The following is a 17329-nucleotide window of genomic DNA, read 5'->3' as shown; positions in this document are numbered from 1 at the left end:
GGTTATCTGCACTACAGTATTACTTGAAGATGGGATCCAAACACTAGTCTTCTGCAGACATATAGCAAATACCATGCTTCATGCAAGCAGTTTATATTCCCTGTTCCTTCATGAAAACAAAAGCTGGTAAGACCTGCCTCTTTCTAAGTTTCCCTAGCATCTTCCAGTTGTGATATGATAAACAGAGTAGCAAAAACAATTGAGTCACAGCAGCTTACAACAAACTACTGTTCTTCAAGTAAACCACAGTATTGACCTTTACATGCTTCTTTCCCTCCCTTCATAATATTTAGGGCAAGCTAAGAGTATTCACACAGCCAGTCACACGTCAGAGGAGGCAGAAAGTAGCTGATATGTTGGGCTACTTTAACTCAGATGTGCTCAGTCTAGGGTCAGGTTAAACTGAAAGCTAAATATTTGGGTAAATAAAGGTTCTGGCTGTGGTTTTGAAACCTATTTCAACATCAGCTGACACAGAAACCGACATAAATATGCAGAAAGTTTTCCAAGTGTTAGAAAGACAGGGAAGTTACAGATTGGCAGGAAAACAAGAAAAATGCAAAAACATGGCTTATGACAAGGTCTTACAGAAATTTCCTCCTGGCGCTGAAAATAATTCCACTGGAATATTTGTAGAAAAGAAAGAAAAAATTATATTCAAACTAGTTTATGCTGTGACACCAACAAAATGAAGAAAACCATCCAATATTACTGCCAGACCTTCTGAACACACCAGCATCTAGGTGGTATTCCAGTACTTCTCATGTAACTTAAAAAATTTTACACCTGTGTCTTGATGGTAGTTAAACACAGGGTCACACCAAAAAATTGCCTGTCACACTGAAATGTTAATATTTTATTACCTATTAACAGTGAGGAGGCACGCAGAAGTCCACACAAATCTGTATCACTGACTTTACAATTTCCAGCAGATCATGTTGCAGTGCCGCCTGCAGCTAGAGCCCTGAGCCACAGGATGGCTTTTAAGGTGTTTAAGCACACCATACATAGAGGTCAGGAAAGCAAATGAACAGCAAGAACTGGTGAAACTCCTCTGACAGCTTGAGGCATTGCCCTCAGGCATCTGGTGGGCCCCTTTCCATGGGTTATGATTCCCTCCTCACAGTCTGTGAAAGGTAACACTTGCCTGGTGGGCACAGGGGTCACAGTGAGGATCCAGCATTTGCAAACTACTGGCAGATGTGCAATAAACCCACGCTGACCTTCTTTCTAAAAGCAAGCAGCAGCCAAAGACTTACTAATATGCCCTGGGCATAGGAGATGTAAGAAAACAGGTTGATTTCTTGTGCAACTGTTTCTACCAGCTAGGAACTAATGCACCAGGAACAAAAATAAAAACCCCTTAGAGGAAACTAATACAGGATGTCTCACTGGAAACATAATGGTCTTAAAATGATACAAGCAAAGGGAATAGAAATACACCCTTACCTGACTAAAAGTTGTTTTGAAGTTATCAAAAAGAGCTATAACCTTGTTCATCTGGTTAGACACTACAAGGAAATTATGAAGCCAACTTACAATAAAACCCTCTTAATAGTGCCCAGAGCTCTCAGTCCCAAAAGGTAACTGAGAACATCTTTTAGCTAAGGTGACTCTTAAAAGCTCAGATGAATAGGAAGGTCAAAAAGCCAAGAGCTTGTGTCATTGAGGCAAACAGTTTGTGTGTTGCACTGGTTGTATCTGCAACAGAACAAAAATATCCACCATGAAATCATATTTGCTTCTTTTTCTGTTCACATATTCAGAAGGAAAAAAGGGGGAAAAATAATAAAATCAAGTATAGGCTGTCATTCAGAAGTTTCTAAGCCTGACAATACAATGCAGTAACAATAACATGCTCCTGTTTGACCGCGGTTTGATATCCATAACCCTTCACCACAAAAAGAAGAGGTCGATTTACAAATGCATGTCCAGTCTTTTCAAATATATCCAATAGCTTTGTGTAACAAAAGGTATTTTCATAAAGCACAATGGTGTGAAAAGACTTAAATGTACATACAATAAAAATGAAATCAACTGCTTGAGGTACCATTCATCACATATCAAATAAAAACTAATAAAAATATTTATATTGTTAACCTGCATTTCTCTTCAGAATCAGAACTGGCTTTTCCATGAAGCCAGTTAATTTGCTCATAATGACCAACACATGATGAATCTCTGAAGTCTCCAAAATTAAATTTTCTACTCATTTTCCAGCTGATGAACAAAAGGAAACTGCTCTTCCTGCATAATTAACTTAGCTTATACTCCTATCATGAACAGTCTATATGAGGCTGTATCTGTACCAGCTATATGACAAATTCTCATCTATGACCTTGTTATGCATTTAGAAGAAAAAATATTTTTAAAAAACTATTGAAAATCACACTGCATATTCCAGAAACTTCAGCAAAAATTATCTCACACTAGAGGCATACTAAAATTATTTTACAAACAGATATCCATTGTATTAAGCAATATTTTCAAAATATGTAGTAAAAAGAAGAGCCTAGTATGAAAATTCATTGAAGTTTAAGCTTTCCAATCAGTTTAGTAGGTTTACATGAGCAAAATTGGTCTCTTCATGAAGTTTCAAGAATTTCTCCATGTCAGGTGTAGCTTCTGATTATTTCTTTATTAACATTTATTGGCAGAAGCTTATCTGCTTGACAGGAGAGGGAGCATTCAAAATTACCAGAGTACCACTGGTTACATCCCAGAAAGAGTGAGGGTGTCTAGCCAGCAGAGTTTATGGAAGTGACAGGCACCCAATCCAGACAATGTCCGTACCGACAGTACTGCAGGTTCCTTGGTTGCTCAGCTCTTTAACACTGCATTAATAGCCTTTGAATGCATCAACTCTGGAACAAGCAGAATTATTTTTTTATTTTCCTGGAAAACATGTTGTGGTATTAGGTTAGTAATTTAATCTTGTTGGCAATATAATACTTATGGCATAATCCCTCATGCTATAAAAGTAATTGCCATAATCATAAGCTACATTCAATTATTTTTTTTCTACATTGCAGCTGCAGTGGTTTCCCACTCCCAACCTGCCATCCTGTTGCTGACAAGAAGGGGCAGAAAGCAGAGCTCACAAAACACTACCACATCCCATCCCCTTCCCTTGCTTAATAGCAAGTGACTCCCCATCCCAGTTAATAAAGAGCTCCTTGTCCCTCCATTATGCAGTGTAATCTTTAAAAGATTACATTCTCATTTGGGAATGAGCCAAGAGCCAGTGGGAAATTCTCTAGTAAATTGGATAGGGAGACAACAATATGAAGGGCAGCTGGATGGAAGCACATTTTTTTCAGGGCATTCCTATTCCTGGGGCCCTCTGGCATTGTTAGAAGTCCTGCAGTCTCGGCTTTTTTCACTGCTCTGTTGTCAGGATAATGCTATTCAAGGAGGGGATACAGATTAGCTGTTTTGAAGATGGAATGTGAGGAAACGAATATTGAAAAGTAGGAAGAAAAGAAGAAGAAAGCCTAATTTCTTTTAAGTCTTACCACCTTACACAAAAACAAGGGAAGAACATTTTGTTTTAAAACAATGTATTAAGTGTATCAGCTCCCATAGCAAAAGATGCTTTTTTTCCTTACCCAACTGTCAACAAGAAGGCAATTTGAGCACTCCATCAGTAACAGCATATTAAGTACTATTTTGAAAGGAACATTTCCCTCACTGACTCTTTCCCCTTGCCTGCACCTTCCAACAGATGCATTTGCTCTGTGGAATCTACTTTCCATCCCACCCTACCTGTGATCCAGGATGGAGAAAACCACAACAACACAGGGCAAGCAGCCCTATCCCATTTATCCCTGCACATGAAGGGACATAAGTGAATGAGAAAGGCAACTGCATTTTTTGTTGCATTTTTTCCTTTTTTTGGGAGGGGGGGTAGGATTTGGTTGGGTTAGTTTGGTTCCAGGTGGGGTTTGGGTTGTTTGTTTTTATTTGGTTGGGCCTTTTTCGTTTGTTTGGGTTTTTCTTAACATATATACACACTTCCATTGTTCTTTAAAATATTTTCTCCATAAATCACATAGATTTACATATGCAGAAGACTGGATAGCTGATATTCATTTGGTCAATGATGGCATATATATATTATCATCTCAGTACTGAATTTAGTTAGAAAATACAGAAATCTCAAAAAAAAAAAAAAAAAGGAAAAGCTGCAACAAATGTCTTTTTTTTTTTAAAGTAGTGGACCTTTTCTATTTCCCCCCTAATACTAAAAAATAAGTATTTACTCATAACATGAAATCATTATCATTATTCCCTTTCATGTTAAACAATCATTTATTAGGTAGAAGTAAAAAAAAAAACAGTTCTCACAGAAGGGTGTCAGAGAAATTTGGTTTACCCTTAAATTTCTGTTTATACAAGTACAACTTTCTTCATCTGAAGACTCAACTAACAATAGTTACCTTTTTTTAGTTTATGGGAGGCAGTAATTAAAACACATTAAAATAGAGGATTGTTTGCAATTTAAAATCTTGGTGTTGGGAAGTCCTGATTCAGCAAACTATCTCTCTTCAGCAAACCCCTGCACACATGCTTGGAGTTAACCACATGTTTAAGAGCTATTGAAGTACATGGACTTTGGCCCCATTTCAGAAAATCAGTTATATACACATTTAACTGGCTGAGATGGATGAAGCAAAGAAAAGAAATTTGGATATGAGGTGCACCTGAAAAATATTCCAGCCACTCAATAATCCACAAAATAAGAACTTATGTGCAGAGGTGTAATATGTGTAATAGTTTTCCTGGTTTTCCTGAAACATATATGTTGGCATTTACATTTGCATGAGTTTACTGTACTGGAAAAAAATAGCATAAATGGCAAAGAACCATGGTTACTTTGTCATTACAGGAACAGCACTTACACAGATGTATACTTCCCAAGGGACATACACAGAGATAAGACAGGAGTATGATGAGAGAAACGATATCTTAGAAAAGACTATAAAGAAATCAGAAACATGAGTGTACAGACTGACTGTCCTTTCCACTTTTTCAGGGAAAAGCTATTCCAATACCCAACATCAACTTAGCACCTTCATGTCTCCTCTTCTCTTGTACACCACATCCCTTGGCATCTCATTTCAATATTAAGCTGAGAAATTAATTTCATTTCCTTGAATTGGGGGTGGAAGGGACAGGATGGGCTTGGTGGGGAGAAAAGCAAATTTTACATTTCACACTCCTCAATCTCTGCTTCCCCAATTCTGCTAAGACATACATTATAGGAATATTTTGATATCCCACTTCTTAAAAAAAATAAATTTAAAAAAAAAGCTGTCTTTTTAATGTCTGCTTCATATGAGTGTGGATTTTTTCACCCTATGTCTCTCACTTGAACAGCCTCGTGATAGTCTCCCTCAGCTTTCTTCATGTCTTAGTAATATTATTTTCCTTCTTCTTCTTCTTCTGTGTGAATTTCCCTTCCCATTTTCCCGAACAAGTCTGATCTGGGGTAGGAATACATCTTTTATATAAGTAAAAAAGAAAGGTACTTTTTCTTCCTTTTATTTCTTGCCTCCTTTAGCAACCTCTACTTTCTCATCTTCCTTCTTTCTCTCTCCTCTAGGACAGCAGCAAGGACTCTTCCAACAAAAAGAAGGAGAGACTGGCAAGGTACCTTATTTTTTTTTCTTTCTTGCTAGAAGAAAAGGTAGGGCTAGAACAAAAATAAGCTGCCAGACAGAAGCCCAGACAATCTGCAGATTGGGCATCTTTCACCTTTTCTTCTAGGCGTCATGTCTCAGTGTCAGCGACAAAGCCAAAAGCCAGCTCCCTTTTTGTGCCTGCTTTGAATTTCCCTAGGCCTTGCTAAATCCATAGAGAGGGAGGAAACACCATCCCCCCACACACATCTCAGGTGAGGGAGGAAGGGGAGGAAGAGTAAGTAGCTCCTAATGTAGGAGGGAAAGCCAGATGGCCTCATGGACACACACATACTTTAATCTCTATTGAGAATGAGCTCAGAGACCTTCTCAACCAACTACCCGTAGAGGACTTCTATAATTTACTGAAAGCTGCTGTGGCACCTCTCACAGGCTCCACAGATTAGACTTCAACCTTGCACCTTAATGGCTTTTGTCACTGTTTCTTTTGCAGTTGTCTTTTATTTAGAAAGGGAATTTCTCATCTTCAGTAAGAAATAGTGGTGCAAACTTACAACTAACGAAAAGGGAGAACACCAAGCTTGCATAACAAGGCAGCAAATTTCCCTAAACACTACATTGTAAATATATATTGAGACTCACAGAAAAAAAAAAAAAAAGAAAACCTTCAGAGAACAAATTTCCAAATAAATAACTAGCATAAAATCAAAAGGGGCACTAGGCACTTTCTGGAATTCCAAAGCAAGGAAAAAAAAAAGCTTTTCTGGCTCACCATGATTTTCCTATCCACATTAAGTATATTTTTCTATCAAGATTTCTCTTAATAATAGTATGCCACAAAGGATCATGAGGCAGGAAAAAAGGGTCAGAGCAAGGATAATAAAGATGAAAAGAAAACTGCTGAGAGTTCACCTCTGCTGTTTATTTTGAGGCACGCTTAAGATTCAAGTCGGAGTGTCCTAATTGTATTCAAAGATTTAGTTCTCTAAAGAACATAAACAAAACTAGCAAGGGGTATCAGCCAGAATAAAGCTTTCTTCATAATCATAGAGTAAGGTCAGCTTTTGTTTGTTCTTTTATATGATAATCTCCACTCTTTTGTGTTGACATTTAAATGTTTTAAAATGGAGAAAATAAGTATCTGAAGACTAATGGCCTATTTCTGCCGGGGCAGCTCTTTTAGTGTGTTCTCATATTTTCTAGCTTCTTTTGGCTGTGCTTTCCTTATAAAGCACTTTAAAGCTTTTACACCTAATCTAGGTTAGCATGCTCTGGTTAGCAGCTTGTATCCATTGAAAAGCGAGGCAATAATCCATCTAGGTTTAGGGCTTTTTCATAGAACTGATGCAGAGCTGTGTCAATTTTAATGTCATGCTATGGAGAGTGCATGTAGCTCTCTCCACTTTAGAGGATTAAAAGTGACCTCTCTTACCAAAATCAATAAGGGCAGCTTGCTGTGACTAATAGGTTGTAGAAATTCAAAAGAGACGGTTTGTAACACTGAGTTCATTCTCCCCGTGTCTCTCCCCACCCAGCCCCAGACTGGCTGGCAGAGCTGCACTTTGACATGTACATTCACATGGCAACCTGATGTCTTTTCCCTTCCCAGGGACCAGACTGAGCCACACACAGTTTACTCACATTTCAGGGGAAAAAAAAAAAGCTGATATTTATTTAATAATAGTGAACTTGGCAACTTTTGTAGAGAAGCATTTGAAAGAGAAACCAGAATGAGGAAATAGTTAGTATGTATAATTTTTACCTCCCTAGTATGATTTTTAAAAGTCCATATTTTTACATATTAGTGGGACATCAACAACTACACAGATACTTCACATCACATCATGACCACAGTTGGTTTTTTTCTAGTCTCTGAGCCAGGCTTTTCTCCCTTCAGATCTTCGCCTAGTTGTAATAGGTTAAAAATTTAAATTCCATTAAAGTCAATGAAACTGCCCCAGAGATGTATGAAGCTATACATCCCACTCTGGCGTTCATTAACTGCCATCACATGTGACCAGTTGTTCTGGCTTATTTCTTCTCTCCACTATTTCTTTCTTTACTCTGAAGTATATCAGATTTAAAAGTTAAATTTGTGTACTACTGGAAATGGGACATGCTACAGCATGCAAACAAACTCACTTTACAAGTGAATTTTCAGTTTTTCAGTTTATTTTTTGTAAGTCTAAAGAACACTAGAAACTCAGATGTAAGTTTCATGGTGAAGATACCCTTACACTACTAGATGTCTCTGACTTCTAATTTATCCTGCTTGATGTACAAATTAAAAACCCTTACCCACAGTTCATAGCTTGGGGACATTTTCTCCACCTAACAATCACCATCATTGTCTTTATGCCAAAAAAACAAGACTTGCCTTGGGGGAGCAAGGGAGAAAAGAGGCTGAAATTGTGGGAGGAACCCAACTGTAAAGGTTTAGGAGTCCCTATGGAGGTTTATAAATAGTTGACTGCCATGTGCAAAATGTGAAAGAAACCCAGTCAGCAAAAGAGCTGTTGCTGTTTTGAAATCTTCTAACTACATCTATTTAGGCAGTAGACAGTGTTATAAATAAACAATAAATCAAGAAATTATTAGCATTTGAATTTTGGCAAGATAATAAAATGTGTAGGGGTATAATCAGCAAATAATAAGAAAGATCTGCAAGCAAACCCACCAATTAATGATAAATAGGACTTGGCTCTGGATAACTTCACCAATGTGGATCTCATTAGATGGCTGTGGAATCTGTTCCTGCAGCAGCCCTCTCCGAGTGAGGGAAAGGTGAGGTAACCAAAATGTCAGCACACCCAACCCTCACAGTTCTTGGGTTCCAGGATTGTAACCACCTGGGCCAAAATGACAACCTTATGCTGCCGTGAATGCTGTGCCATAGTGTCCCAATCTTTAACCAACAGGTTTCCTTGCCTCAGCTTTCAGACAATTGCTCTGCAATCTCCTCTCAGCAGGAGGCCAAAAACATTCAGCTTTGCTCTCTGGAGAGAAAGAATCCTTCTTTCCTCTGTTCACCTTGCTTTATTAACAATACCTCTTATAGAGAGAAATGCCCCCAAGCAAGCAATAGCACTTAAACAGATAAATAATTTGCGCACCAGGCAGGGGGAAGGGAGAGGGGAAAAAGACCCTGCCTTATTAGACTAGAAACAGACATACCATGTTAATACGAAGGATCAGCATATGGTTCTAATAGGCTTTCTAAAATGATTTATCAGCTGTGATTAAGCCCTTGACCAGTATGTCTATCTTCATAAATAAAGGAAAAGTGCACCTTGCTCTGAAGTGTATCAGCAGTATCTTATTACCCACCCAACCATAGGGACTGCAGCCCACTCTGGGGAGCAAAGAGCTCGTGTTTAATAGCAGAGCGTATGCTCTAAAGAGACTGCCAAGATTTAGGGGCTTTACCTAACAGATAGACTTATAAAAATGCCACTACGGGAAAGGTTTATCCCTTTTTCATGTGCCATCCAGTCCATGCTGCTGAAACCTGAACTGGTAACAAGGAAGCAGTACCATTAAAAACATTCCAAGGAAGACCAAGCCAAAAGGCACAACTTTGCCGTGTTGCTGTGAAAGAAATGTTAAAATGAAATCAGATAGGCCTCCTTTTTGGAGGGTAGCCAAAATACACAAAACATAACAAACCTCCAAACATTACAAGAGGGTGACTCTGCTTCTTTGGGACAGAGACAATAATAAGAAGGAGGAAAGTGGACTGTCCTGACTGATCTCTGCAGGATGATTCATCAGCTGGAATTCAGAAGAACATGGAAGGATGATGCTTAGGGAGGTTTAGCTGAATCAAAAACGTATGCCCTCAAGAATTGCCTTTCTGCATGATATAGGCACTTATTGCTGGAAAAACATCCAGGTCTTCTCTTTGAGTATGAGGATCTAAATCTATAAATCTGCTCAAAAGTCCATTCAAGATAAGATAGACCTGCCTGCCAGCGGAAGATAAGATGCTGTACCATCAGCAACAAGCCTAAATTAAAGCCTATTCTTGTGAATATTTCTGCGAGGCCATGAGCAGTTTTGTCTTGACAGCTTTCCTGCGCCATTATGCAGAAAGTGTCCCTTCTGTAGCACAGTTCAGTGTGGCACTAAGTGCCTGGAGATAGATACGTGCTCAAAACAGGACTCATAAAGCTGGGGACTGAAGCACCAACTGTGGAGCTGCCATCATATAAAATACAGCAAACCACCACATGTCTACCATGAAATCCTTGGAGGTTAAGAAGTTAAAAACCAGCAAGCCTACCCATCTGGAGAGAGGAGGAGAGCATTCTTCCTGTCTTTAGCAACACTGAACAACAGCTGATAAATCTTTAACACACATGGTCTGTGGGATGCCCTATGCTGAGACCAAGGAGATATGGAATCAATCTGAGGCTCTGCCACAGACTTCCTGCGCAATTTTCAGCATGTCACTTGAGCCCAGATCCTTTATGGTAGCTCTCTGATTTAGTCCTGCTTTGTTTCAGTGAGAGCAAGACACCAAAATGTCTTTGAGGGCGTCTATCAATCTTTTGGGGCCATGCTGCTAAAGACATTCAGGAACCAAAAGAGACAGAAAGATGCTCTCTCGGCAGAATGGTGGAGAGGACCCAGATACCCTGCAGTTCTCCCTCCATGTATGTGATTCCTTCGAGGACTTGGTGTCACACCACAAAGGAGCTCTGGAAAGCAATGTCCTCTGGAATCTGTTTTTTCCCTTAGAAAATAAGAGACAGAGCCTTTACCTTCTTCATAGGAATACTGCAAAAAATAATTTAATTAAGAAGAGGTGTTGCAAGCCAAAAAATTAACTCAAAAAGCAGATCAATAACTTGGTGCAATTAATGCATATGAAAACCCAGAATAACCCTCAGAAAAACTCAGATATAGAGTTACAGTGTATCTTTCTAGTACTTCAATGCGTCACCCAGAAAAAATGCTATGGTGTGAGCATGCTTGCATCTTCATAGATATAGATGTTCTATTTAGAAATATTATACTGAAACCTTGGACTTTGAAATTTAGAGTTTTGAGCTATCACCTTGACAACAGTTTAACTGATTGATAAAGTAACAGCTTGAAGTTATTACAATACATACAACAATGTACCCTGGCCCTTGAGCACTGTATTAACATAAAACAATTTCTAGTCTTACTTTGTGTCTACTATGTACTGAGTATATAAAATACTTAATCTCAGTGGGAAAATAAGAAATCAGAGGGCCCTTTGACTTAAAACAATATGGATGGTCTTACATTCTGTTTAGACAAATCCAGGGAGAATGTTCATATGTGCATTTATGATAGCATAATTTTTTAAAAAAAATCAAAATAGTAAGCATTTAAACATAGATCTTTCCTTCCAATGTACAGACTGTCAGACAATGAGTCAAAAGTGCCCCAGGAACAGGCTTATGAGTTTGTTGGTTTGTATTATTTCACAAGCGAAATTCAGCCTTTTCAGAGCACTTGCCTCTGAAACATCTACCACCACGCTGCTCTTCTCTAGGACCCTGCTGGTTTTCAGACTATTTACAAGGGAAAACTGGGGCTAATTTGTCACCCATCAGCCAAGCCAACCACCAAAATGAACCTTTAATCCCTGTTCTTTCACCAAGGGAGTGCATGCCAGCATTACTGCATAGCCTATTAGTATTACAATACAGGTCTCTAAAACCCAAACACTTATACAATGTGTTTTATCAACATATAAATATTTTTTCTTCTCATATAGGGGTACAATACCACCCTTTCCTGGCTAAGGGCCCCATTTACTGCACTGCTAGTGTCATCTGCTGTCATGTCAACTATAAAATACAGGCAAAAATCTCTTCTGATTTTTCTGTATTACTTTTCAGAAGAGGGGAAAATCTATGGGCCAGATACACATTGCATGAAATTTAAGCAAGGTGTGGAAATAAAGTTAATTTTTTTCACCAAACTATACTACTCTAGAGACAGATTCTATCATTTCCAGCTTGCTTTGAATTATACCATCTTCCCTATACTCATAGGCTAAGTACCAAGCTATGACATTCAGCAAACATTTGCAAGAAATTTCTTCTGGAGGTCAGAGAGTCACAGCATGAAATAGTGATGTGCTATAAGCTAGACAAATGCATTTTATCTACTTTCTTATGCTGATACATAGAAATATATACAAGGTAGAAGGAGGTCCTAGAAGGTACAGACCAAATATATGTTTGAAACACACATCACACTGTAGCATTATCCCTTGTTTAATACAACTAAACTGGATACTCAGGCTTTTTATTCCTTCTGCAGGTTGAAATTATTTAACCACTGAAGACTTTGTATTTGGTTTTGTTCTTCTTCTTTACTGGACTACTTCAATTTGCTTATGTTTTCCTAGCAGTGAGGTGCCTGCCTTAGGATAGAATACTTAGAACAGGAATATTAGGCCATGTAGAGGACTAATGAGCTTCCTGAATGGACACTGAACAAACCACATTAAAACCAAGCTGTAATTGAGAATAGCCACTTCCCTACCTCATTTGCATAAATTCCACATTATCTTGCAGCACTGAACACTGGTTAGAAGATTTCACAATTTCAGGATAAATCTTAGGAAGTGATGCATCCAAACTCTAGCATACACAGAACGTAATTTTAAACATGCCCTCATGTTGAAAATATTCAGCTTGCTATTTGTAAATGCTATTTGAAGCAATACTCTACTTGCTACAATCAGCATATTTCCACTTTTTTCTCATTCCACAGAGGCAGTGGAATGGGTCCACTAAGTTATTCAGAAACAGACCCTGACTCTTCCCATCTCTGACATTATCCTCTCAGTCCCAACTCAATGCTCAAAACAAGATGTGACAACAGGGCTTATCCAGTAGCAGCAAAGGTCATGTGTTTGCAATTACAACCCACCACAAATGCTCTGGATATCTAATGTCCCAAGCAGTGCAAGGCTAAGACCTGCAGCCAGTGGTCCTGTGATCTGCCAGCAGTACCTGCCTTGTTGAGCTGGGTTGCAATTTTGTCTTAGTCTGAGCTGTCAATTGCTGTCTGCCTCAAGCTCCCAAGAATTTTAACATTTACAATTTTGCAAGTAGAAATATAGGTATGCTTTTACCTGTGCTAATTTTGGTGGTGAATTTGGGTAGTAGGACACTTGTGTCAGGAAGAGTGCCATCAAGAGCCTCAATCAAGAGCATAGCTTATCCATATGCTTATTGCTGATCTGTAGCATCCCTTGCATTTAGAGAGCAGGCTTTTCTCTAGGAGAGACTTCCAGCTAATATGGGATGGTATAAACAGCAGAGAAGCCAAAAACAAGTCACTTCCATTTATAGCTTTATTTTTCTCAGTTCAGGTCCTGCAGGTCATCGTCATCGTTGTTGTTCCTTGAGTTCCCTCATTCCCTGAACAAAGGCTAATCCACATACATTGTCAGTGGTGGTCCTTGACAGATGATCTTACAACCATAAGGCATACCAGGTATGGGAGGCATAAAGAGACACTTCTTCCACTTTACACATGAGCAACCGTGGCAGAAGGATGTCAAGTGAATCTATTCCTGGATAAGAAGCTGGGATATTAATGCAAGTGCTTTCCACTCGTAGTACCTTTACAAAAAAAAGGTACACATGGCGTTCCTAAACCCATGCACTCGTAGCTTCACAGCTAATTTGGAAAGTCACCAGTTTGCATAACAAGCTTTATCCTAACAAATTCTCAAGGATTATCCATAGGGTCCCACATAGAAGATTTAAAAAAAAAATTAAAAATAAGAAAGAAAGAAAAAAAATGCCACTACTTGAACTTTATCCTCTGACTTTTCAAATTACGACTCTCAAGGAGCAAAAAAAGCCAATGAGAAATGAAAGTGTTTTTCTGTTACAAGATTTCAGTGTCAAGCTGTGTGCTAAGCCATAGTGATATACTAAAATAAACAAAGCTGTTTCTTTCAGAGTCCAGAGAAATTAATATGACCAAAAATATTTTTGGAAGACTTTTCTGTGCAGTGAGTAAGATTTCCATGCAGTTAACCTTGGTCTCCATGTGTTGGTAGGTCCATTAGGCCAACACTACATCACACTCATATTCCAGGGGCAGGCTGTTAGAAGCATTTCCTTAGGGATAGCTGCAGCCCAAGGAGTCTCCTTCTGTCTTGGCCTTTGTCTCTTGCATTTGTGCAAAGCCCTGCTGAGGCCCACTTCAGATTCCTATCTGACAGTCAGTCAGTAATGTAAGAATGAACATACAGCAGACTAATTGGAAACACAGAGCAAATGTTACAGGTTAGCCAGCTAGCAGAACTTATACCCCCTTTTTTTTTTTTTTTTTTTTTTTAAATTTTTTTTTATTTCCCACCCCCATGATCACTTATTTGCTCCCTGGAGATCACCAATGGCAGCTGCAGGGGTTGGTAGGAGGGCAGAATAAGACTCACAGAGACTGCTAAACAGCTGGAATTATCAGGTAATTTGATGCCCTTGTCTAGGTTTTAATCAGATTTTGCAAATATCCTTCACAAGCTGAAATCTCCCTGCAACATCAAGCACTGCAATCTGTGGCTAACTGCATTCAGGTCCACCTCAGTAGATTTCTCCTCTTCTCCTACTCCTGCAAAATAAACACCAGGAACAGAGAATAACTTAGAAATCCTCTAATGCACAAAGAAGTGAGAGTGCACAGAAATGTTCGCCCTGATTCTAACTAAGACTCCCCTCAGCAGAACCTAAGCCAGAAAATTTTTAACAAGTCTAAAATTAGACACATTTATCTCAATGCATGGCTGTTTCCTAACGTTTGTCCAACACCCAAAGCTGTGAGGGTCAGTCTGTGCTATTTTCCCCATACCTGACCAAAACTTGAACTCTCTCACATTTGGACACTTATTTCTTGCTCAGCATATCGTGACACAGCCTCTCTCCTCCTCTATCTGTGCCAGACTCTTTCCTTATGAACCACAAATAAACCATACCTAGGCTCCCTTCCTTGTAAGCTAAAACCAAGCTGCTCCTGAATTCCTTTCTCTTTTTACAAGTCTTCTCTCCTGTTCTGCACCTCAGCAGGCAGCTTTACCTCTTTTCTTGCTGGCATCTCTAGTGCATTAACTCTTTTACAATTCTTTGAGAATTTTATCAGCACTTTAGGATCCCTGAAAACACTCTTAACTATCTTTGGCTACAGGAGTACACTTACATACAAGGTGGTCTCTATAATTCAACCTAAACTTCAGAATACTGACAGAATAACTTCAGAGTAAACTAAAAGAATACTAATTGAAAATGGGATATGTTATCTGCTAGGTGTTTCAAGTCAAAGTTTCCCAGCTCAAATTCAATGGTTTATAAGAAATACAGAAACACAATAAAGCTGGTATTGATGATGAATAAATCCAAGGGCTCACTGTGTTGTGGAGGAATTAAAAAAAAAAAAAAAAAAAAAAAAAAAAAGAAAAAGAAAAAATTTTGCTCCTAAATAAATTCCACTGCATAAGCCAAATTTCCCTGCAATGTATTTGAGACAGTTTGCAATCCTCACTTCAAAGATGATATAATTTTCCCAAGCCTCTCCCTCTAGAGGTGTGTGGTTTGTGTTATAGTTTACTTAAAAGCAGAGACTTGGAATCAAACCCTGGCAAACACAGTTACAGTTTTTTATTATTATTAAATACTGGTTTTTTGCTGGTTTGGGGTTTGTATTTCTGTCCACTGTTTCAATAGTTTTAAAAAGCATGTCACAATTTATAGTGCCACCTGTTTTCTAACTAAAAGGTTACTACAAGGTAGTAGAGCTCAATCTGCTTTCTCACAAATTGAAGGACACTTTCTTTAATGTTTCCAGGAATCAAAAGGGGAGGATGGTCTTGGTGCACTCACACTCACCCTTTTGTTGTTCTCTTCTTCTTGTGCCTTCCTAAACTCGTGCTCTAGGGAGCAGTCGATGTCGTTGAAGAGGCCAACTTCCTCACAGTTCTTCAGAAAGCGTGTTGGTGTAGGGGTCTGATCTGAGAACAAGAAAAGAAATTATCAATGGTGCTTAATATTAAAAGGAGAGGGAGACAATTAAATAGTCTTCCAGGAAAAGAGAGGTTCTAACCAAACTTTTCTTTGTCTTCCCACCCCTACCTACCACCATCATTCAAAAAACCAACACAGTGCTGAATTTCAACACTGAACACTGCAGGCAGCCAGTGCTTGCCATCAGGATCAGAAACTAGGCAGCATTTGGGCAGAGAGACAACAGCATGGGTTTTCCCAGGACACATAACACAAGTGCACATCCTTAACGTGTGCAAATGGCCATTAGAACTCCCTAAAAAAACTCCAAAAATAGGCACATGCAGAACAACGCACAGTGTATCTCGTAATGCTTATTTACACTACAGCACACGTGTTAACTGCTGTGGACAAACACTAGTTAATGCCTTCAAGTACTCAAAAACCACCTCAAACATACACATACTTAGCAAAAAAAGGTAGCCATGGCAAAAAGTTCTGCTTCCAACATAATTTTTTGGAGGAAGAGTTAAACAACATCAAGAAAAGCAATGAAAAGTGAAATTCTGGCCATGAGGAAGCATTCTTTTGCATTTTATACCTGAAAGTGTTGATAATACATGGAAAACCATGAAATTTGGAGTAAAAAAAACGTGTAATGCCTTCATCTCTAGAATTTTTCTGCCCTCTCAGAATTAATATAAGAAGGGCAGTCCTCTCTTTAATTGCCATAGGCAAGAGGGACTGAAGAAATCACAAGGTTTTCTGACATCTTTTCAAAAACCTGCAAGACAGACAAGCTAAACTGCCATGCAGACTGTAGTTTCAGTGATGACCTTGGCTGGTCTTTCTTCAGGAAATTAAAAAATCAAGCCCAAATTTGGGAACCAAAGACTCACAAAAGCACAGCTCCAGGACACCTCTATTCATTATGAGGCTAGTTCTTAATTTTTCCACCTTGGCTCCTTCTTCCCAAGGCTTTGTTCTAGTTTGAGATGCTTTGTACCTGATTTTGCAGAAAGATTGGACTCACTTTGTTAAAAAATAATCTTCAGCGTACCTATTTTTGTATTTCATTCTTTAAAGAATGAAAACTCTGTCATGTTAAACCCCATTGCCCATATTGGGTCAATTCTGACCCCAGAAAAAAGCTTTCCACTTCAGTGAAGAAAAATTTGCACCTAGTTAAGCTGGGTGAGGTTTTAATATTACCCCCTTACAATAAACAGTTACCTGACACAATGAATTTTATATGATTAGGATAGAAATGCACATCAGCCCTTAATTAAGCAGAACAAAAGCAAGGCATACAAAAGAAAATGCAGTTTTCACTTGGAAACTAAGGAAGAAGATCAGCCTTCTCCATTATAAAGCCAGGAGAAGCCAATTTCCACCTGTATCAAGCATGGTCCTCCAGGTCTGACTTTCTCAGGTAATCCAAGGGCAAAGACACTAATTTGAATTTGTATTTCTGATAGAACATCAGAATGCAAGTCCTTAATGTTAAAATTCTTGTTTCATTTCTTTTGGCTTGACCATCCTACTTATGAGCTTAAAGGAAACAAACTTCAAGTATTTGGAAATGCACACTTATTTATCTGTTAGCTTTCACAGTTAACTACTGTATTACCAGAGTTAGAAACATAACTTTCTAAGAATCCTGCAAGAACTCAGCATAAGGCAATGAGT

General features: G+C 38.6%; 1 protein-coding gene across 1 annotated transcript in view; it reads right to left on the bottom strand.

Moving 5' to 3' along the window:
- CREB5 (cAMP responsive element binding protein 5) overlaps positions 1 to 17329 on the bottom strand; it is a gene marked incomplete at its 3' end in the record, with an annotated part of 207744 nt that overhangs the window by 180208 nt on the left and 10207 nt on the right. The window contains exon 3 of the mRNA XM_083866145.1: positions 15527 to 15648. Coding sequence (XP_083722271.1) covers positions 15527 to 15648 — 122 coding nt within the window. The remainder of the gene's footprint in view (positions 1 to 15526; positions 15649 to 17329) is intronic.

This window comes from Zosterops lateralis, assembly GCF_965231275.1.
Source record: "Zosterops lateralis genome assembly, chromosome: 1".
In the NCBI taxonomy this organism is placed as follows: Eukaryota; Metazoa; Chordata; class Aves; order Passeriformes; family Zosteropidae; genus Zosterops; species Zosterops lateralis.
The sequence above is the reverse complement of the archived record's forward strand: the minus strand, read 5'-3'. Positions and strand labels throughout refer to the sequence as shown.